This window comes from Drosophila teissieri, chromosome 3L, assembly GCF_016746235.2.
Source record: "Drosophila teissieri strain GT53w chromosome 3L, Prin_Dtei_1.1, whole genome shotgun sequence".
NCBI classification, from domain to species: Eukaryota; Metazoa; Arthropoda; class Insecta; order Diptera; family Drosophilidae; genus Drosophila; species Drosophila teissieri.
This window is the reverse complement of record NC_053031.1, coordinates 5,636,909-5,661,497: the sequence shown is the minus strand read 5'-3', so window position 1 is coordinate 5,661,497 and position 24,589 is coordinate 5,636,909. Positions and strand designations below refer to the sequence as shown.

General features: G+C 39.3%; 1 protein-coding gene across 16 annotated transcripts in view; it reads right to left on the bottom strand.

Annotated features, from left to right (window-relative positions):
* The window catches only part of LOC122617824 (protein alan shepard), a 121,969-nt gene that overhangs the window by 9,072 nt on the left and 88,308 nt on the right, over positions 1-24,589 (bottom strand). For 8 of the 16 annotated variants that reach the window (XM_043793828.1, XM_043793815.1, XM_043793819.1 and 5 more), the window contains 3 exons: positions 3,492-3,745; positions 1,519-1,577; positions 273-397 (listed from right to left, as the gene is read on the bottom strand). In XM_043793828.1, coding sequence (XP_043649763.1) covers positions 273-397; positions 1,519-1,577; positions 3,492-3,745 — 438 coding nt within the window. Of the gene's footprint in view, positions 1-272; positions 398-1,518; positions 1,578-3,491; positions 3,746-17,774; positions 18,352-24,589 lie in introns of those variants that run through there. The other 8 variants (XM_043793829.1, XM_043793830.1, XM_043793822.1 and 5 more) reach the window with 4 other exon arrangements.

Sequence of the window (24,589 nt, the reverse complement as noted above, 5' to 3'; positions counted from 1 at the left end):
CTTTCTGTTGGCAGCATTTTTTGTAAGCACGGATACGGGGTTTAATTAAAAAAAAAAAAGTAATTTAAGCCTTAAGAAAACTAAAAACGAAAATAATAAAAGATGGAGGCAACTGAGGGGGGTCAGTACACACAATAAACGAAATGCACAAATGACTAGGGTTTGGAGTTAGGAGTTTGGGGATGGGATGTCTGGGCTTTTCCGGAGGTTGGGGATGGGGCATCTTTGCGGTGTGTGGGGGGTGAGTATTACTTGCATGCAAACAAACGTACAATGGCCGGCCTATGAAGCACCCAGATACCCACTTTGGCCATCTGAGCTTGCACGCCCTTCCCCTGCAATCCTTTTACGGCGCACTCGGCGAAGGCTGGCTGCTCGAAGTCGACGAAGCCGTAACCTGCAAAGAAGCATATTTTGTTTTTGTTTTTCGTTGTTGGTTTTGTTTTTGTTTATATTTTTTGTTGTTTGTTTTTGTGTGTTGCGGGTGGGGGGAGGAATTTTATTTTTATTTTTTTTAATTGCATGTATAAATATATATATAAATATATTTGCAGAAACAGAGAAAGATAGAGATAGAGCGAGTGGAAAATATGTTTATTTATAGTCCAATATTTGGTTGGCACACAAATCGAAAATTGAAATTGAATTTCAATCAAGAACCGAAAAAAATAGCGAATTTTCGCATTGGGTCACGTGCAACAAAAACAAAATCGAACAAAAACAAAATATTTGTTCAACAAGAAAAGAGAAGAAAAAAAAAGAACGGGTGAAAATTAAATTCATAATTAAATCGAATAAACTTAAGCACTAGCAAACAGAATCGAAACCAAACGCAAGTAAAAAAGTACTGAATAAAAATATATTTATATCGATACACGCACGCACATTTATAGAGAGCAGTCTTTTGTAGATTAACTATTTTTACAGATTGTTCAGTTCAGTTATTGGGGTATTTACATATTATCGTTATCATTATTATTAGCATTAGTTAAGTGCACCAGTAGCAGATAGTATTCGTAATAGTAGAGTGAAATGCATGAATGACACGATTGCGAAATGATCAGGAATCAAACAGAAAAACTCAAAAACAGTAGAAGGAAATGAAGTACAAACTGCTAAATGCCAATTTCTTATTTGGAAAATTAATATTTCAAAGTATAATTTTACATATTGAAACGAAATAAATCTACACACGAACAAGCAATAAGTTGTGATTACTGAAAAACAAATGCAGAGTGTTCTTTGAAATGCTGGATTTGTAAATCCATAAAACCAATTTATAACATTGAAAAGTAGAAATAAAGGCGAATTCTAGGAGCACTCCGCATTTATAATAAAAACTAAAAAGTACTTGAAAAAAATCAATGAAATTTCAGTTTTTGGTTTGTTTAAGATTTCTTTTCTTGCGTTTTCTTTGGATATCTCTTTTGTTTTTTTTTACATAAACACATACTAATAATACTTATACAAAAACACACATAAATAAAATAATGATGAGAATGGTGAAGAAAAAAATACCTTTACATTTGTTTGTTGTTTTATCTAAAATAGCCTTGGTTGATATAATGGTTCCGTATCTGAAAGTTGTAAACAAGAAGAGACACAGGTGGGTTAAAACAGAATTCCGCCTCAAATGGACAATGGGAATATGGTTGCATGACAACGATTCCAAAGAGTGAAAAAAGGATAATCAGATTATAAACACATTCATGTCTCTCATGGTGTCGAAGTGTGCGTGCGCCTGGTGCCACGTGCCTCGTGCCACAGTGTATTCTATAATTTTGAAGGAGCAGGGTGTTTCAGAGTTTGGGAGCTTGCTAGTTCGTCTGATTGGGTCGAGTTCACCTTACCGTAAGCAATTAAAGTGTCATTAAAATGCAATTTTTATGCTCGTGCGCGCCAAAGTAGGCAATGGAAATTATCACAACCCTTTGGCTATCTGTTCCCCAGTTCCTGGGGCGTTACTTTGCTCATTTAGCCCGGCATAATAATTGACTTAGTCCGTGTGTAATGCCCCTTTGACTGCCTGCAGAAATTAAATCGATATCTTCTTAGTTACACTACTAGTGCTCCCCCCCCCTTCTGCTCGCCGACTCATAAATACATCGTCATAATAACATTAAAGCCCCTCACCACTAGCTCTAATAAGCCGCTTATTTTGATTGCCTGCGCTGGGGAAGGAGAAAAACCACGCGCGGTAAAAAAAAAAAAAAGAAGAAAAATAAATTAACCTTCAATTTAATTACTTGACTTACAACGGGTGGAATAGGAGCCCTGCCTTTTCATTTGCTTTTCATGTTTCTGTGACGCCGCAAATAAGTTACTTTCGTATGCACACACAAGCATTGGCCAACAGTGCGTATGCGTAATACACATATAATAATAAGTTTGTTGGTACACCACAAAATGATTTCCTTTTTGGATACCCAAAAAAGCATTTTGATAAAGCGTGCGCACTAATTAGTGGATTTTGTTTAGTTTGCAGAAACTTGGCCTCGTCCATCAAGAAGGTCAGGGGTAGCTGCTTTTTTGGGGGTTACTTTTCGGGCAAAGGATATAAAGGACGCGGGGTGCCTTTATGGAAACGCAGCCAAGCGGAATGGACTGAGGCTAAGCCGCTCATTACCAGATGGGTGGGGGGTGGTGGTGGTGCTGGTGGAGCGGATGGAAATGGATTTTGGGTTCCGATCCGTCTCAAAAACACACACCACATCGTTCTGTGGTGGGCAAATCAATAGTCAGTCACATACATTTCGAATTAGTTCATTTCGTATGGATGGCAATTCGTATGCCATGATGTGACATCGAAGATACAAACGTATCTGAAAGAAACTGTTCAGAAAAGGAAATGAGGAAGCAAATATATTTCAATTTTACAAATGTATTTAGTATCGAAAAGCGAATGCAAACATCTTTGGGATGGAAAAACGATTTCTTTACAAGGATATCCTTGCATTTTAAAATTAAAAGTGGTGGGTACTTCGAGATACAATCAAAATCTTTAATATTTCTAAGGCCTTATATTGGAATTGAGATATTCCACAAGCAACTAGCATTTCGTTCCAATAAATTATAAACGTTCAATTAAAACAAGACGTAGATGCTTATTGCTCAAACGCATCATCATCATTTCTGCATGGATTGCTCGAAGACAAATTTATTTAGCAAATCTATGGCAGAGGCCAGTAAGTAAATGCCCCGAGCTGCAAAAACAATTAAAATGAATTTGCATAATGGCCTGCCCAGGGAGCTGTGTGGCCAGATATAATGCAATTTAATGTGATATGTGGACCGCTGAGACAAGATACAAAACCGCAGGGCAGCACAGGCACAGGCACAAATCACTGAGAGACTTGATTGCATCCATATCGTAGCCTGAATCTGATTTGTATGGTAATCAAAGTTGAATGGGTTGTTGTTTTTTTTTTTGTTTCTATTCTTTTTCGTTTTGGAAGCCCATCTAGATAAGTTGATGTCCTGGCTGTACTCACTGTGCACACATATTAACTAGATCCTTGTCGGTTGTGCCCTGCTGCAGTCCGCGAATGTAGAGATTTGTCTTGGACAACTGCTCGCCGCCCTGTTGGTTTTGATTCTGTACCGTGCCGTTGGGACCCATGTTCGTGTTGGTGTTCGTCGTGTTGCTCAGGCTGGTGCTCAGGGTGCCGCTCTGGGAGCCCGTGTTCGAGGAGCTGCTCGAGTTGGTGTTGCTCGGTGAGGCTGCCGTCGGCACTCGCTGACCGTACTGCAAGGAATGAGGAGAAGTATGATTTTAATACTTGGTCGCACAACAAATATGTTCTTATGAAGAGAAAAGCCTTAAAATAAATTGTTCTTAAATATGTAAATTTATTAATAATAATTTTAAAGAATAAACCTTTGATACACATTAGATTTGGCTGGTTTCCCATAACTTATATCATCAAAAAAGCATTATAGCACATTTTTAAATGGATACTTGGACGGAAACACAAAACGGTAGATGGTCAAAGCAGTCCACACATTTCAGCAGCCCACAGCTGTAGGCAATATTGAAATGTATAGAGCAAAAGTATATCGATAATATTGAGCGATTTGGCTCCCACAATCCATAGATTGAGAGCGGAGTAGCAGGAACTGGAGGCAGTGCAAGTATTTTTATTGAAATTCCAACTGGAATAGCATAGCTGCCATTCGAAGTTATTGAATGCTGCTGCTTGGCCCACACAATGGATAGAGATGGCGATAGCCAAAGATAGATAGAGACCCCAGCACGGAGGTGGGGAAAAATGCAGAAAGTGTGCGGTAGAGAGGTAGATGCACGGGAAGAAAGAGACAGGCACATTGGCATGTTGACGACAGGCATGACGATGGCGTTTTTCACTTAAAATGCCACACATGTGCCAGAGGGACACGAATAAAGTAGAAGGATACGAAGCTCGGGCTTTGCATATAAGGCTGCAGGATATTTGGCAGCTGCAGTCGAAGGCGTTGAAAATCTATAAAATTTGTATGCAACAAACAATGGCTCCCCACACTCACACAAGCAAACATAAGTAGAAAAAAAAAGTCCGACCAACTTTGCCATTGATACATTTTTGAAAATTTGCCAAAAACATTAGTTTATTCGCACAGCAGCGCAGCAGCAGCAGCGCATCAGCGAGAAATGCTAAAATATGCAGCCCAAAACAGAAAAAAAAACTCTTCCACTGCAAATTCCCCCAAAAATTGCAAACTGAAAATCAAGCCAAGCATTTCTCGTTCGGATTTTTTCCATTGTTTCAGGCGGGGAATAAAGGTTTTGTGGGCTTTAAAAACTTTTTAGCTGGCCGCAAAATCCATTTGCATGAAAGCCACTGAATTTGGGGAGTGGTTTGGGTTGAAAAGTTCGCGCTAATTGATCCGTGTCATGATGCCCCCTCTCCTAGGGCTAATACTAGGGTCGGTAAAACCATTCGATTTTCAAAAAACAAATTTAAATCCCCAGAGGTGATAGAAATCAAGTAGGGCTTTACATATAAAAAACCACTTCTAAATTGTTTGTGGCAAGTATAAATTTGATTTTCACAGTATACGGCTTTGGGATTTCTTTTATAAATGTATATTTATAAATATCAATTCAAATATGGTTATCAAATTTCAAATGGTGCTTAATTTCCATGAGAACGCTGCTTTTGTTGGATAAAATGTACCTCACACATGTTTCTTTCTGCACATTTTTTTGGCAATTTATAAAATGTCGCGAATGTCACGCGTCGGCAAGCGAGAAACCAACACAAATCATAAAACCCTACTCGTTTGCTGTCTCCAAATAAACTTTGACTCCCAAACTCGTTAAGTTACTCCACAAGGTCTCGCAATCTAGAAGATACATTTTGTACAGTTTTAGCTACGAAATGATGGCCCCCTTTCTTCTCGCATGCAAAACATAATTAAATAATAAATTCAGCCAGCCGTTTTTGTAGTCAGCAATTGTTTATCTGTCGCTGTGTGTGCGAAACACCGAGTGAGTGAGTGAGTGTGCAAAAATACTTAAGCCAACACTCATACGCCCTGTGTGCCAATGAACTTTTCTCTCTTGACTTTCTGCTCGCGGCCTCGTCGTCGCTTGTCTGATAATGAAATTATATCGTTCTAATAATTTTATGCGCACAGCAACGACGGGCAATCGCATACGCTACAAATTATATACTATGTATATGTTATATACATAATATATGACATATCTATCTATGTATTCTTATGTGTGTCACGCCAAAGTGAGCAAACGACAACTTGGCTGGCTTTTTATTTTATTCAATTTTTGTGGTCGTCGGCTTAGCTTTTTCCTAGTTTCTTTGTATTTTTTGTTTATATTTTTTTTGGCAAAAAATTGCGTCATTTGCAAAAAATTTCACGCTGAGAAATCTGCGCGGTTTTTCGCTTTTTAATAAGTTATCTTGATCTCCGTTTTGCCGGCTCTTTCGCTAGCTATTAGTTCTACATGTTTCTCATGCTTTCCACACGGTTTTCGTGGCCCACACGTGTCTATCAGACTTTGGCCAACTGTATTTGAGCAAAAGTTTATGCACATTAGCACGGTAGTTGGGATATGTTAACCTCTTTGTCGCTTTGCTGTTATTTATGCGCATTTAATTTGTTTACTTATTTATTGCATTTGCACGAAGCGGCAGGGAAACAAACTAAAAATACAATTTAATGGCATAAGCTCAACTTTTTGATTGCCCGCCCCGGCACCGATGGGACACAAATGAAATGAAATAAATGAAATGGTATGATATAAAGTGATGTCGTCGTCGATTCCGTTCGATGACGATGACGATGGCAGAACACGCAATTGTTAATGGCCTGAACTTATGACTATTCGTTTGTTCTACCATTTGGTTTTCACTGGAAATGGGTGTTTACGGACTTACAGAATGGGCCGGAGCGTAAGAAAACTACTTCAGTGAAGGAACTTAGAGCTTGTAGCCGCTTATAAATCGATTATGAAGATTGCCAGCTGTGTTTAAAGTTTAATGCTCCAAAAAAGTTGGTTATATATTCAATAAAAAATGCTTTGTTCAGTTTAACTCTCAGCCTAAGTACTATTCTTCGAAAATGGAGCACTTCAAACTCTAGACATGTCACATTTTCGATGAAAAATGCTTCTCCAATTTCAATCACAACTTTATCTCCATGCTAACATCTCCATTAAGAAGCCATCAACAGTTATTTCACACAATAAAGCCAAAAATCATTCCGAGAAACTGAAACCGAAAGATCTTTGGAGATCCGCTTGAAAGAGTCACGTGCCAGAAGTGTGAAATACCAAATGGACTTTTGTTTGAGTTATGATGTCTCCATGACATGAGCGCCACCCATAAAATATATTATTCACTTAAGCCGAACGCAGACTTCTCTTGGCTTTCTTCGGGGGGTCCCAGAGCCCCTTTGAACCCCCTCCCTTCCCTTTCAACTGGGGCCTTGACTAATAAATCAAAATGCAAAGACCAGAGACCAAAGACCAAAGACGCATACGAAATGCGGAGTGCACTCATTTTCAGTCACTAAATCAGTTGCCGCATAAATCCACTCCGTCATGATTAGTGACAGATATTATTTGTCCAAGTGCTTGCCAGCCTGTCAAATTTGGTTAGCATATGTAGGTTGAAATCAAGCCAAAAACCGAAAACCAAAGACCCAAAAGTAGAGCCCAACTGGCCATTGACCCAATGTGAAATTGTGGGGAATTATGGGGAGTCAAATTAGAGCTGGCTGCGTGTCCGCTTACAATTCGAGGCGAATGTATTACTTGAGCGGATTTCACTTTTCCGAGAAACCCCTTTGGGATGAGGGTTGCAAAACTCATCAAATCAAGGCACCCAAATCCGGCTTTTTCTCTGATTGGGGAGGGTGGTTTTTGCTGCTCGTTTGGTTTGCCTTCTGGAAAGGAAAGCCACATAAAAAATGCCTCTCACGTGACTTATACAAAATTAAATGCGTTTCGGGCTCACAACTGTGGAAGCTGGCCTGAAAATGATAGACGGATAGATGGATTCATTTGCTGCTGGAAAGAAAATGTTAGGCGTCAGATAACAGTCAGCAGAAACCGCCCAGAAAACTCCTGGGGGTGGTGGCATGAGGTATTCCACCCCGTCCCCTTCCCAATAATCGACGCAAGTCATGCCAGGATTTTGTGGGGGTTAAGAGGGCAGCTTTGGCCTCTGGAAATATTTGACATGCCAATGGCAAAGAATTTCGAATTATCTGCAGGTGGAATTTTACTCAGAAAAAAAGAATTTATGAAATATCCTAGAGCCACCATCAAAAAAAACGTGAAAATAAAAAGCGCTTTATCAGCAGCAATAATTCCCTTTTGACAAAGAATTTCAATTTCAAATTATAGGCAGCACTTTTTCTATCAGGTCAACGACACGTTCTTTGTTCTTTTGTTTGAGCAGAATAGAAAGTTTACTAAACCCGACCTTCAAACCAAAAATAAAGTTGTATTATATATCTGGGCTGAGAAAGAGTTGGCAGCAAACTTTTATAATCAGCGTGATAAGGCTGTGTAATTACTTGAATCTAATCAAAGAAATTTATGAGTCTCTTCCACGAAATCGTATGCAGTTTCGAGTGACCCCATAAATAAATACAAATTCAAGTTCACGTTTATAAATACTTGTGCATATTGCCGCAGTTTGAACAATTCGTTTCTTAAAATATTTATATTCAAGTATATTCATATATTATATACATTTAAAAATGCATGTGGGTGAGTAAATCGTACACGGCAAAATAAAAATACAAAAATATATGCAATTTTAACTAGTTATTTATTGTCTTTCCAACAATGTTTTTTGTATTGAATCCTAGTTATTGCCACTTTGTAGAGTTTTAAATTGGCACTAGATGGTCAAGTGGTTATTTTCCTTTCTGGTTTTCCTCGGTTTTTTGTTCCATTCGTTTTGCCAACAATGCGAGTTTATTGGCTGACACAAATTTGCATTGTTTTCACTTTGTATTATTTTTAAAATAAATTTCGCCGTGTTTTGCCTTTTATTTGAATAATAAATATAAATAGCGAGATGGGGTAAATTGTTGACAAGGTTTGAATTTTTTAGCGGTCTTGTTAAGCCTTTTTCTAGTTGAAATGTCTGGATACATATTAATTTGCATAATTTTTGATACCTAATCAAAGGGAAACTCTCAGAACCTCTGATTGTGACCCTAAAAAGGGAGTAAAGAACGGATTGGAATGCCATGAGAGCAAAGACTTTAATCAAGCGGAAAGGTTGCTGTGTTTGTTCTACGTGATTCCGAAAAGGTTGAGCAGGTTTTCTGCTTCTTTTTCCCCTTTGGTGCGGTATTATCTTAAATTGGAAGTCGCAATGAGCACGTGCTTTACTTGAAGGAAAGAGATGAGGCGATGGAACTGAAAGATATATTTTATAAGCAGTTGTAGCAGATGTATCTTATTTCGGTTGAAGACCTTTACAAGATTGTTATTTATGTGCACTTTGCTCTTGTTATTACAAATCATTTTTAGATTGTAATCCTCTTGTATGTTGTTATAAATCTATAGCCAATTCAAATATTTTTCAATCATTACTATATCAGCCAATAAAATTGTAGGTACATACGCCCCTTTTGAAAACCATCATCACAATGATAATAAAAGCCACAAATGTTGACTACGCTTGTGTACACTGGAAATGCTACCCTACGTCCGTCCCCCCGATTGTACCCCATTTCCACTATCCAAGTTAACCACAAACATTTTGTTGCACACACACATACACACAAACACACACAGAGAGAGAAAAAACAGACGGAAAAAGTATCTGGCAGATAGCAAAAGTCATGTCTGAGTTTTGATATTGAAATGGGCAGGCCGGTGGAAAATGTGTGTGTAACCCGACAATGGGTCGCAGTTTAAATTTCATGTCAACGCCAGATACTCTCGTATAGCTTGAGCTACAGATACCATAACCAGATACATATACATACATATAGTAAGTACATGCATGCAGTAGTCGGTGGGATCCCTCGAGTGGGTGGCTGGCAGGCAGTGCGGGGCCTACGCAAATATGCGGAATATTTATGTATATGAAGAGCAGACGATGGGACCCAGACTTTCAACTCAGCAGCAGCCACTTGGCGACAGTCGCACAATAAAATGCAATAAATTTATTGAATTAAAGCAGATAACTCAATTGAGTGGACAGGCCAGTCCAAGAAGCTGGGCAGCAAAGCGGACAATGCATCTTGGCATTTAGAGAAAAGAGAACCCAGAAGAGATGAGTCAAGAACCCAATGATGGGAAAATGCGTTTCTTACATGAAACAATTTCAAAGCAGAAAAAAAGAATAGTAAAGGAAGGTGAAGCGGGGTATGAATGATCACTATTCTTGATTTGCAACCACTGGACAACTAAAAGGTAAACCTTTAAACGTACATTAACATTCATGTTTTATAAAAATAAAAGATAAAGTCATTCTAGAGGTGAATAATAGTTAATAATCTTATAACATTTCGAGTTCCAATGTTCACAGGGTATTTCCATTTGGACGACTTTCCATTTCTATCACATGCGTGATTAGGGCCATTAAATCATAACCCATTGACCAAATGAGCACCAGACGATAAGAAAGGCCATATCGATTGCGAGCGAAAACCGAAATGGAAAATGCGTCATCAAAAGCGCTGTTTTAATATTCATAATCAGACAGAACCAGTTGTTTCTCAACTATTCGCAGTGATTGCCATTGCTCCAGCTCACTGACAAAGATAACACGCCATTCTGATAAACATTTATCGATACGAAAGGTGAAAGAGAAGCGACCTATTCAAAAGAAAGAGAGGGCATGGCAGGTGGGAGAGGGACAGGACAAGCACAATAAATTTATCGCCGAAATGGAACAGTAAAAGCATTTTAGCGCGATTAGTCCAACAAGGGGCAACAAAAAGGTACGTATATATATATATGTATGTTTATAGTACATAGAACTTGGTCAGACAGATTGGTAGGGAAAGTGAAGGGGGTTATAGTGGGGTTACGAGACCCCAGACGGGCGTCTGTTCTTGGGGGCCGAAGGTCTCCAGGTCTCCCAAGCGATTGTCTGTTGGCATAATACATTTTAGCATTAATTGAGTGTATGATTGAGCTAGAGTTCTTGTTGTTGCGCTTCTTGTGTAGGTGGAATGGACAGCAGCAAGTAAATAAGATTTTAATTGAAGCTTTTAGCAGGAAATGGAATATTAATGGAAGCTGCTGATGAATTCTACAGCTAATGCAGCCACTTCTTCTCCAATTCCCCCCCACAAGGCTTATGCAAAATTTAAGTGGTAGGGGGGAGCTTAAAAAGTATTTCCTGTACTCATCCTCCATCAATGATGAAGCTGCAAATTGCTAATCTAAAGCCAAAGTTCATCAAGTCTGGCTGCCAAGTGCATTTGGCATTTGCATGTTGCCGCTGCGACAAAAACTTGTAAAGTTAGTTATCCATAGGCCCACCGAGTTGAAAAGCGGAGGCCCGGGCGGCATGCACATCACAGGTATTTCCAAAGGTAATACCAACTGATTGACCAGGGGGTGGGGGGGGCTGGCTCTCTCTCATAATTGCTCCTGTCAATTTTGTATACCAAACTCATTTCTGCAGAAAGGTTAAAGCTTGATTGGCATCTGGGCAAAAGCAGAATGGCAGTCTCAATGAAGATTGAAGCCTGCAGAATGGGAAATGGGGAGCTAATGCCAGGTGGTCTACGAACGGCATAATGCGATCAAATTAGTTGGGCATGTCAATCAAATGCTAATTCAATTCAAAGTATACGCCTGATTAAAGTGAGTACTGTTAAAACTTTTGGGAAGGGATAAAATGTCAAACAGTACCCTAGTCATGTAAACGAATGCTATTTGGTCAAGGAAATCCCACTTTCAGGATTTAAGTTGGAATAATTCCTTACAAGCTATGTATTATATACGATATACATATGTATGCTGGCTTGTTATTACATGATATATGGCGCGTGATATTTACCATCGTTGCCACATTAGCAATGGCCACTAATCACAGAGAGCGAGACGGAAACGTAATTCTGCACTTGGGTGAAAAATAATTTATGTGACAACGTGCAGAAAACTCCGCGTGTGAGTGGGTTCCAAAAAGAATTAAGGAGGGGTCAGGAGAATGGGGATGGGGATAAGGGAATGTGGCCAGCAATAGCGATTGCAAATAATAAATCAAATAAAGCTGTTGAACGTGATCGCAAGCCGCAGTTAAAGAATGGTCAAGTGGGTTTCGGACACCCAGAGCGGGAAGTACGGATGGCATATATGTACATATGTAAGTATGTACATATATGTGTGATTCCGCATATTCCCCTTTCGCGGTGTTTGCCAATTAAACACAAATATGCTGCATTTAAATTGAATTAAGCCCAAGGCGATACAATGAAAAATAGCTACAAAAACGCGGTTCAGTTTTGCCTTTCGCTCTTTAACAGTTTTAACTGCACAGAGAAAAATGCCACGGACTGCATAATCCAAACCTGACACCAGACTCATACAAAATTCCAGTTATTCAGACTTGGAGATCCGGAAGAACATTAGAATATTTTGAAAAGCTCTTTATTATTTAATAAGAAGAATATATAACAAGTTCTGATTAGATAGTTGATATATTAGGACAAGGAAAAGAAGAGAACTTAAAGAGTTTTAATAGTCTAACATTCTACCAAGATTAGTTAAGATCCGGGATTTTTTTTTCCTATGTAGAGAAGAATACCTACTGTTTCTCCCCATTCCATGTTACACCTCTCTTCCCATAAATAATGAATGAATCAAGTCTCGACGAATGCGTGTGTAGCGGAAGTAACACTTAACTCAAACACGAGCACGAGTCGTCTGTTCTAAAAGATGGATGAGGGTGATGATGCTCGGGGGTTATTGGGAGGTAAAGCCCTCCACAAACACACTTGCACACACTCACACACTTACACACTCATGCACACACTTGCACAGACGTGTCAATCAGACACACGGCCGTATAAACACGGACAATGGCAGCCCGAAAAGTGACAAAGACAACACGTTTTGTGCTGCAAAAAGTTACAGTGGCCTCTTAAAAACCCATGGCCATCTCACTCGCACACATTCTCCGAGACTTCTCTTTTTCTATGCGGGTATTTAAATTTAATTTGCAAGCTGACAAAAAAGAAAGCAAAGCGGTTTCTTGACATCTCCCCCTTAAGTAAGTCTCCGTCTCTTTCTGCTCTCCTCCGTTTGTCTCTTTCTGTGACAGACAGGAAGTGCAGAAGTGTGTGTACCTCACACCCTCCCTCCCTCCTTAAGAACCGTCAGCCCAGCATATAGCTTAGCTTTTCCATATATGGCTACAAAAAGGAAAACTTAGCTGAAAGCAAGTCAAGTCAAGCACAAAACCTAAAATTCTGCTGGCTGTCGCTCTGCGTCCGTCTCTTTCGCCCCAACTATCCCCCTCTCTTTCGCTAAGTGGTTTTTTGGTCAGGGTACTAACGTTTTAAGGGGGGTCTTGTCGAAATGAGGGATATAGTGTGGTACCAAGAGGATAGTAAAGGGGGTTCTGAAGTGACAGGCTTTGTTTCTCCATTTAGTGCAAATTAGGAGGGACAACAACATTTACTGAGGTGAAAAGCCCCCTCCAACAGATTTTCAACCTAATTGAACTGTTCAATGGGGGCTGGGAAAATCAAAAGGGGGGGGTGACCAGAAAGGGGTTGTACAAAGGATAATGAGCAGACCAAAAGGATAGCAAGGTACTGAAGCGAGGAAAATGGAGTAGGGGTTACTTCAAAAGGCTTTACACATTTTTTTGCATACGAAAACTAGATTTCTCCCAAAAGTAGTAAACCTTCAGTTGGGCAGGGTTTTTTATAGCTTTGAATAAATTAAAGTACGTTTTTTCTAGAATTTCTTTGAAAAATAAATATTATCCGAATTGAAGTACACTTTAATTTCCCTTAAAACTTGAACTTGAACAACCATCCCACACACACAATCCATTAAGATTTGGTCAGCTGTAAAATGACTTCATTTCCATTATCATCAACGTTTTAAGCTCGACCATTTTCCCCGGCCAATTCAAACATCCACCTGGCCACTCTACAAAATCAACACAGAAAGGCAGAAAACTGGAAAACCAGAGCACAGGTTGCAACTGTTCATGTTGTTGTCGTTGCTGTTTTGGCCAGCGATTAATGGAGGAAAGTACACAAAATGTTTTATCACTCATACGCCACATGTGCCGGCGAGGAACAGAGAAAGGGCGAGTTTCAGAGCGAGACAAATGTGTCCCCAGTGCAAACAAAACGCCTACGTTAATTACACTGGCCAGCAAAAGCGGCGGAATAAACGAACTTTAACAACTACGGCAAACTGAAGCCACTGGCTGCGTGTGTTTGTATTTTTGTGTGAATTGAAAATGACTCATTTATAAAAGCAAACAAAGTAAAATCGAAACACACACAAAACACAAAAAAAAAAAACAACAAAAAACGCAAGCGAATTGACCTTTAAAAGAGAAAAGGCAGGAAAACAAAAACCATAAAAAGCACCTGACAACACTTTTGTGGCCAAGACAAAAGCGAACCACTAAAATTCAATCATCTTTCGAAAGAAGCTGTAAAATGCGGCGGAAGGAAGAAGAGGAAATCCGGAAAGAGCAAGGTATAATGGCTGAAAAAGGACAGCGATATCTGCAGATGTAGAAATAAGTATCATATCATAGGTAACTTGAGATATTCGAAGGCTGACTTTTATGGCACCATAAAATGACTGCCATTTATCTTTAAATATTGGCAGGAAACTATCATAATCGTAGCAATCTTTAAACCCGCAGGGAAAAGTCTCTCGTTTTCCAATTGCCAAGAGGCAACCTCAATCTGATTATAAACGCCCTATCCATTCCTCGACGTTGACTCACTTTTTTACAAAAAGTTGCCGCAGCAGTCACGTCACTTGATCGGCCATATACATACGTTATATACGTACGTTCATACACACATATATAGTATCTATCGCTCTTGTTTTGTCAAACAGTTGACATAATGTTTTCTGTACTTTTTTCCACAAACTGATAAGGAACCATTCTCTTTTTTTACTCCATTTCTGTTGGTGGAGAACTTGTGTTATCGCCGGGGGCTGACTAAACTCGATATTGTTATCGGGGGAGGAAAATGAGCCGGGGGGCTATTTTAGCCACCCCTGCCGCCCACTTTATAAATATAATTCTTTGTAAATTCCAGGAATCCACCTTCATTCGTTTGAAGTTTATTAGATTAATAAAATGGTTTCCGTTTGCATTGAGAACTACATATTTTTTAAAAGGGGGAAAACACAATTTCAGTTTTATCGCAGCAAATGTCAAGTGACCTTCCAATGAAAAGGAAACTTTAAACTCGATGGTCATTCGAGACTTCTCGTGATGGAAAAAAGCGGAGAGCCTTTCGTGACGCAAGATAAACTTAAATTTGATATTTTATCTAAATGGATTTTCATTTTAACGTAAACTATTGTATTTCACTGAGGGGGAGAGTTCAGAATAATCTAAGTGGTCAGTATACCATAGAAAATCTTACATAAATATATGCTATCAATTGAATGAGATAAAATGGCAAAATTTTCCCATTTTCTTATTGTTCAATATAAATATATATATGTACATACATATATATTTTATTGTTACGACCCAAGCTTGTTTGTCTGTGTTTATTTCTATATATTTTATGCGCTTTGTACACATTATTTGTTCATTTTTTACGCTTCTCGACCGTGTATTTTTATTTACATTTCTTTTTGCCTTATTCTGTTATTATTGTTGCGTTTTATTTCGTTGGATTTGCATTTTTGAGCACGTACAAAGTTCGCACCAACGCTCCAACACACAAGACTGCCAAAAGAAAAGTACGCTTAGCAACCCCCGCGAAATAAAACGTGGAAAAAGTAGCAACTTGACTAACAAATTGTTCTGTCCGATTCTGCTCCTTTTTTCCTTTGAGCCAGGAAGTCAACACCGCGCGATAAGTGCAAAGCAAAGCGAATACAAATGGGCGGAGGGGGCGGATAAAGCAGGGTGGGAGGGAAATATGTAAATCCTGAAATTGCCAACAAACCATAAAAAATGCTGCGGCCGAAAAGACATAAAACAGATGAGCCAGGCGAAAGCGAAGGAAAGCCCCGAAAATTCTTAAAAGATGAAGATGAGCCAGTTCCAAAGTGGCACTGAGAAAAATTCATGAGCTGTCCCGAAAAAAATATGTATTTATATATTTTATATTATATTTCGATAAATCATAAGCAGAGAATTATCTCATAATTAGAGCATTGCTATCTGAAATATTTTCTTAACATTCCACCTTTGAATTTCTTTCTGTGTAAGTCTAAGCGGGTGGCTGGGCGGTAGGGTCGCCGGAGAGGATGCTTCAGCTGTTTAAGGACATGTGCCGAGGTGAGAGTTCACAGTTCTGCGCTCACGTTCAGCATCTTTGCCTCTTTTATTCCCTCTTATTTGCTTCTCCGCTTATTTTTTTTTACAACTTTTACTTTGTTACAGAAATAAAACAAAGAACAAAGTGAGGTTTTTGGGGGTGCTGGGTGGCGGAGTGGGTGGCGAAATAATCCCCTAAGGCCCTGGGCCAGGTTAACGATGTTGTCTGCTCGCCCTGTTTTTGGGGCGTGGGCGGTGAGAAGAGAGAAGAAGGATGTATAGAGAGGAGGAGGAAGGAATAAGAAGTAGCAGGAGGGTGCAATGACTGCAACTTGTTCGCAGAGAAAGTTCCTTGAAGCTGTTAAGAAATTTCATTGTTGCCCATTTTCAAGGGTTGTTTTCATGTCTCACATTGCCTTCTTTATTCTCCTCTTCCTTTTCGGCGACACAAAGGACGCAGCGGAGCTGGCGAGAAGGGGTGCCAGCACACAACAAGCGAGAGCCACCAAAAAATGCCAAAAATAAAGTTGCCCTCTTTATCGCACAACCAAACACCACCACTATTGCAATCAGCCCAAATAAAGGCTTAACCTTGGACTTCACAAGCTCAACCGGCGCTTCGACCTTAAGGCGTGGCAAAAAGGGGCGGCTGCATGTTGGTGGCATGAGGGGGGAGGCAGACTTAATCAGTCGTTGCCTCGTCGCTTTCATATCGGAATGTGTTTCTTGAATGAGACAAAATTACACCGGAAAAAAACTGGTTAAAGTTTAAATAATTTAAGAAATTGTACAAATTCAAATGATCGCAACGTCGGCTTATAAATATATTCAAAGTAAATTAGTTATCTGATGACTATTTAGGTGTTTCAATTGAAAAGAGTCCACCAGTAAGGCTTAGAGAGCTATTAACTAATTGTCAGTTTATTTTTTTCTGTGCAAGAATGAAGTGTATGGAGCGATTGTAGCGTATACAATCGTGCTTGGCACTACCAGCTCATACTCAAACATACAGATACTCACAGCAATGAATCAAATGAGTGGAGGGCTGACTAATTCAAAGGCAGCGCTACTTTATATGATAAGCGCTAACTAGTGGCAGAGAGAATCATGAAAAAACTGTTGTAATATGTCATATGCTTTTCAATAAGAAATATTGTTTTGTAGTTTCACTTCAAATATTACATTTCTCAGTCATTATATGTTTAGACATAAAGACATAAGTATAGAATAAAATCAAAAATCCAATTAATTTTTCGACATTAAATATCAAGAGAGTAGATTATTGCCCAATAACAAAAAAAAAAATGAGAATTGCAATTTCCGTTGCGAACCATTTTTTTTTCTCAGTTATTAAATACGTCACAATGAAAACTAAACAAAAACAAACAAAAGTGTAGACGAATAATTCCCAAAAGGAAATGGAAATCAGCTGACTTTTGAGTTTTCTGCCTCTGTTTTTCCATTTCGCTGAATGAACTTTATCTTGACGTTTGGCATTTGTCACTTCATTTTGTGGTTTTTATGGATTTTTGCGCAAACAAAAAAAAATAGTCTAAAAGCGGCTAACCTTTAATCGTTGGCGAATAAATTCTACAAAAATCTTGACACACACGCAAAAAGCTTATTTAATTATACACGCCACAAAGAGAGCGAAAAAGAAATGAGAGAGGAAACCGAAAAATTGTATTTAATTTTGAAATGTTCGAACAAACAAACAGACATTGAACTTTAAGGCAAATTTCGTGTGTGTGTGTGGGCGCTTTATATTTCTTTCTTCTCTTTTGTTATTAAGTTGAGTATGTGTCTAATTTAATATTAATTTGCCAGGGGCAATTTGATTTTATTTACTTTTTGCTGTCGGCTTCTTTGGCTGCTTCTTTTGCTTCTTCCTTTTCTTCGGGTTCTGCTTCTTTACTCTTTTCTAGGCACACGCACACTGGCACACCGGCAAAAACACACACGCACACACACTCGTGTGTTTACAAACTTTTGCGACGTTTTCAAGTGCGACGTCGACAGCGACGTTGGCTTTAACTATTTCGTTCTCCGCTTCCTCTCGCTGTTCGTTGGACTTTTTTGCCAACGCTTTAATAACTTTCTATTGCTATTTTTATATATTTTTGAAGCACACGCACACAATCACACACGTACGTGCAGCTCTCTTTCTGGTTATAATTTAACAATTTTGCTATAAATTATATTATTTTTTATTTTTGTTTTGTATGGTTCATCAGCTTTAAGCTTACGCACACACACAATCACTTGGCGACACACACGTAAAACGAACGATGCAAAAGAGACGGTAACTACAGTTATAGTTGTTGTTGTTGCGAGAGCAGCTGATCTCAAAACGACGGGAGGAAGTAAGTGGGAGGAAAGAGTACTGCCTCTTTTTTACTGGAGAAATGGACAAACTCTGGGAACTGCGAACTGCGAACTAACTGAGGCAAAAATTGAGAAGCGAGCTGAAAGCGGAATTCAAACAACGCAGCGTCGACAGCGACGCTGGCAGAGGCAGCGCTGCATAAGGCATGCGCACAGAGCGTAAGAGAGAGCGCGCCTAATGAATGAATGAACGAGGCGGAATGCGGGAAGAGCGCAGAGAGCGGCAATGGCAAATAGTTGTAGAAAAGCGCCGGCAAGCGGAACTCCACACTCTTTCTCACTCTCTCTTACCACCCACACCCCTAGTTCATCGGAAAAAGAAAATTCGTATGCGGCGGGGGTGTATTTTTCCCCAAATCGAGAGTGTGTGCAAAACGGCAAAACGCCAGAGAGAGAGAGAGCGAGAAAGAACTGACGTCAACGTCTGAGTCAGTGCTGCCTCTGTCGGCGCCTCTGCCGGCGTCGCAAAGCGCCACCACCCAAAAAAAAGCGAGAAGAAGCAGAACAAACACACACAAAATTTGCACAGTGGAGCAGAAATCGAGCTTATGGCAAAACTATTACTTCATTCATCATTCGACGGGCGCGTTTCGCTCTCTCACTTGGTTGCCAATTTTGGTACTCCCCTTCTTAGCTTTTTTTTCTATAATTTACTTAGTTGGAAAAAAAGAAACTAGCAAGGTACACTTAAATGCTCGTAAACAGAGAATACTTAAAGTACCTGTTTTAGAAAGGTATCTGTGTTGATTCCTCATTTTATAAAAAATATTTGAATAAGCATAAGCATCATCAACATCCATAAAATAAAAGACATCTTTATTATCCCAAAAAGCCATGTATTTATGGCCTACTTTACTGATCATCCACTGTAGAGATAAGTAGTTTTTAACAAGTGGTTTTCTTTTGGCTTTTTGGCACCGTGAGAACAAAAATTGAGCACTGCGGCTGTCTGGCATCCACTGTCTTCTATTAGCCCGGTCCCGAGTTTTCCACCACCCCCCAACTGAAAAGTCACCAGCTGATGAACTGGTCGTCAATTTCTGTCGCCCTCTCATTTTTTGGCGGCTTTTGGGCCGAATTTTGTTTGTTTGCTCGTAAAAATAAATCATCAACCGTGGAGAAAACACGACCGATGAGGGAAAACTATTAAATTGGCACCATCGCACCACGAAGAACATTAAAAAAACGTATTACTATGACCACCTGTCTGCCTTGTTTCAATTTTCACAATTTATTATAGAGCCACAACTTTAGAGTGGGTCGAAAAGGCAAATAAAAATGGTAAAAATGAGTGTTAAGTAGGAATCCCCTTGTTCGCCTTAAGCTTTTGGCTAACCCACTTTTTACAATAGTGCAAAATTAAACATTGTTTTCAACTCACGAAGTTTTAGACAAAAACCAGTTTATATGTACATACAATGTAGATGGGTCGCTCATACTGGAATTGCCCATAACTCACCGCCAATGAATCTTTGACTTTTTGAGAATGCTTCCACTGGTTGATTGACAATTACTTAATTGATAAATTGGAAAAAAAAAACACGGAGTAGGAATTTCCATGGAGGTAATTACAAGCGGCCGGATCTGTGGTGTTCTACGAAAACCGTATGGTAAATATGAATAAAATATGATTATATGATTATATGATAAATATGAAAAAAATATGATTATATGATAAATATGAAAAAAATATGATATGATTATATGATAAATATGAAAAAAGTTAATGAAAGAATTGTATGGTTTATTCTAAATCCAAAACCATATTTCTCAAAATGCAAAAACCATTACCCAAGTCACCTCCATCCATGAATCATCAATGTAATATTATTTCTTTTCATTCAACTTTACGATATGAACGTCTAACAAAGCATCAAATCAGGCAAAAAGTCTTCGATAAAGATATGCAAAAAATGCCAATGAAACAAAAGAAACGAGTTAAAGAAAGCAATTTCAATGGAGAATAGCAATTTTATGGCTTACATTTTATTCGCGTTAAGGAGGGGATGGGGGAGTGCGAATATCAGCTGATAAAAGGCAAAATGCGTTGGCAAAAAAGAAAATCGTGTAATGTGGGTTAACAGGAATAAGGGAGGAGAAGAGGGGCGGAGGGACTCGTGAAAGATGAGGGAACCAACCATGATAATAGCAAGACAAACGAAACAGAGTGAGAGAAACAATATTATAGAGCGAGAGGGCGATAGCCGGGGGAATTTTCAATTGAAAACGAACGCGTATAAATGCGCCCATATGGAAAAGGCACCCACACACACACATGCATGTGTGTGTGCTGAGGAAAATTGCGACTTTGCCTGCCTTTTTATCGGCTTGCGGCATCTCCCCTCCTACTCTTCCGCCCTTCCTGCATTTTCATGCTGGTTGCTCTACGTCTCGCAGTCGACGTCAACGTCAACGTAGAAACAGCGGGGTGTGAATGCGGCAAAAAAATACACTCGCATGGGATAGGTACGCACAGCTGCGGGCACAATAATAGAATGGCAGATTACATGACACGAGATGTCAAACATGGAAGGCACTCAACGTGAATTTTTCAAAGTGTCTACATAGCTTTTAAAAACCAATATTATTCGAGTTGGTAATAACTAATGTTATCCTAAGAAAATATCAAGTGTGTTTTTGACTTATTTTTCATTACTGTTCTTTGCTTGCACTACTACTGTGATGACCGCAATTGTTAATATTAAATACATTATCAACGGCGTCGCGATTACAGTAATAGCAGCGACGCCGGCAGAGGCATCCTCCCTCTATCTCTATCTCCCTCTAGCCAGTGACGCAGGCAGCATCTTCTGTGCTGCTGGTTCTTCTGCTTCTTCTTGTTCTAATAGCATTTACTGTTTGTTCAACTGTTATGCGAGTTGGACTCCAAGTTGTGTTTTTTGTTGTTATTGGACTGTTGCTCTCGTGCGTTTCTAGTTTTCCATGGGTCCAACTTTTACTGCCATCCTTTACCTCCCATTCTGCGTTTACCATCTCCGATTCCCCTTACCATTTCCATTGACATTGCTATTCTCTTATTTTATCGCATCTTGATTATACACTGTTATTAATTAATGGTTCAAACAAAGTAATAGAAATACAATATATACATTTTCAGATGAATATGTTTTAAAATGTTAGTTCTTTGTGATTTCTAAGCTATTCCAGTTTTAGATATTCGTGTAAATTTAATTAAAATTGTTTTATTTAACGATCCTATTACTCCCAGTGTATTTCTTATGGGGTGCATTTACTTCTTCTGCCTCGTTTCATTCCATTTTCATTAACATTCGTTTGCAGGTCGTCAAGAAATTAAATGCTCATTATTTGGCCTTTTTTCCCAGCCATTCTTATTGTTTCCTCCTCGCATTTATGGTTTATTCATCATGCACGTTCGTTTTTCTTATCAGTCCAACTACTTTTGGCCTCTCTTTTACTGCCTCCCTTCCTCTTTCCCTATTTTCTTGCCAGCAACTGCTGCCAACGTCGACATCTGCGCTGGCAGCTACGCCGGCAGAGGCAGAGACGTCAGCAGCATCAACGAGCCATCACTTTGCGGCACTTCTGTCGCTGACTGACCGATTGACCATCCAAAACTGACTAAACACTAAGCCCCAAAAAGTCCCCACCCACCCAAATCACCACCACTCGTTCCACAGAATACTCACCACCCACAAAACACGTACTAAAACACGCTTATAGCGGTGGTAAAAATAATGGTACATATAACGCCCATAAACAAGTTGCAATTATTGGCAATAATGAAGCTAAATTAGTCGTCTTTTGGTATATGGAAACAATATGTTAATTAAAAAGGATCGCCCGTTCAAATGCTTCTTTAAGCATGTTCTAAGATAATTACCCGCAGCACAAATCAATGATTAAAAGATATATGGGTATATCACATCAACATATGGTGAAAAATATAAACTATTATCGATATTTCAGAGATTTGTAGTTCTTTTGATATACATACATATGTACATATGTTCATAGATACGGGAACATTATGTCAGCAGTTTTGGTTTTCAGTGGAATCCTGAAACGATTAGTTTCCTCAAAACGATTAGTTCCTATTCTAACGTGAAAATTGTAAGATGGTGGTGGCTGGGCCTATTAACGTGACCTCCACTGTGTTGGGCAAACATTTTTATTGCATGTCGCCTGTCAATCGCTGGCAATTGTTGTTGTCAACGCCGCAGCAGCAGCGCAAAAATAATCGCAGCAGGAAATAAATATAAATGTGTATCGAAATGAATAAGTAAATATGTGCGAAAAAAAATTGGAGTTCGGAATGGTAGGGGGGAGGGAAGAAGGGGGCATATAAAGGATGGGAAAAGGGAGACTGTGTGTAGGCTGGTGGAAGTGCACGATAAAAGCTTTAACGTTAATGACCAAGCTCGTATTTGCGAAGCCATATTTATCAGCACACATTCTTCTTTTTTCCCATCAAACGGGCGGTTTTCCACGCTCACTGTGGGGCAGATCGAATAAATATGTATCAAATATTCACAGATATGTAAATAAAACATGTGTCGCAAATTCCAATTAATTTGTTATTCATTTTTTCGCTTTCCTAGTATTCCGTATTTCTTGCTATCGATCTTAGAATTTTTTAGATCAATCTTTAGAAAAGTGGTCTGCAACTGTGGGTCCATTGGGTCCCCAGTTTTTCACGCGAAAAACAACTAAATGGAGACCAAACCTCTAGGGATTTTGCAGTCTCTATATTTACTTGGTCACTTTTGATCAAAAGACGTCATTGTTATTACCGATCGGCTGAAAATAATCAATTTGTTTTGCTCCAGGGGAAATCGGTTTGTTCTGACATATTTTGTTGCTAAATAAATATGTGCAACAAGTTAGTTTTTGGTGGGCGTCTCTTATCGATTATGGATTTCTGTTTGCGTTCGGTTTATTTTTAGGAAATATGTGATAAGAGCAAACTTTAGATAAACACGGCGCGGGTAAACAGATTAATGGGAAATTACGAAGCAAATTGTAGGCGTTGACTATGAGAAGATAAAATAGAAAAGGGTTGGTGGAAAAGTTGAGTTCAGCCTTGACGCTGACTTTGTGAACTTTGAATTTGCCAGGACAATCCTGCGGTAATACTTGGCCATTAAGCAGGCAATCCGTAGGGCTTTTCCAGCCGGCTTTTCTCAAAAGCCCCTGCCCTCTTCCACCGACCTCACATCTCTCACAAAAGCACTAAGCCACCTTAAGACGGAGCCGAGCAGGAATGTATCCATCATAATCTCATTATCCCGACTCCAGGCGAACATTTCTTAAGCACAAAAAATGGGAAATGGAGAAACTCTTGGCAAGTCACGGCAAAATATGCAAAGAAGAATATTCGGCATAGCTGAAATGAGAACAGTGGCGTACTCCTCCGTTTTAAAGCAAGCCATCCATCCAGAAATTCCATTTCATAATCCCTCTTAAAAACTCCTTGCTACCACGCCCCAAAATGTCGGAGGGAGCTAGTGATGTTCCAAGTGCAAAATGCGAATAAAATACCTGAATTGCTAAGAAATAAGCGAAATTGCATTAAGTGCAGCCGCTGTGGTGGGGGGATAACCTCCACAAAAGGGGGGTCTCGAAGCCACTGAATTGTGAGGAAATCCGGGGGTTTCAGCTGGCTTGGTGTGGCCAGCAATTTCAAGGTTATGCAGGAGATGGAAATTAGTTTAGTTATGCAGCGATGGCAGAGGATTTGCACTGGAAGGTTCAAGTAACGAACAAGAAAGCAGCGCTTAACCTTTTCTGAAATTCAATGAATTTCCGAAACTGTCATAAAAATCACTAGCGTTTTAAGAGCAGCTATGAAGCTGACGTAAAGTATGCAATATTAGATTATCCAATGACTTTTACTGCATACCTTTTAGACTTTTAGAAGTTATTTTCAAACCTTTGGAAACTGCCAAACAAACGAATAGCTCTAAGTGCATTTTGCCCTGACTTCTGACTAACTGCATCACGATTACGAGGGTATTGTTTCTAACAGCTGCGTTTGTGTTTGTGACATCCTGTTGGATGCGTGTGTGCGTGTTGTCCATTTTAATGACAAACATAACCATGAAAACATGAGCATTAATGGACAGCCATCCATAATGGACATTAACTGCTGGACGCAGTGCGTAGGGGAAGGCCAACAATTGGTTGACATTTGAAGTCATGTCTCGGACTAAATTAGACAGTCGACCCCCAAAAACCCCACACTTACTGCCCATAACCTCCAACCCCCTCATAAATTGTATGTAATCGGTAATATATAA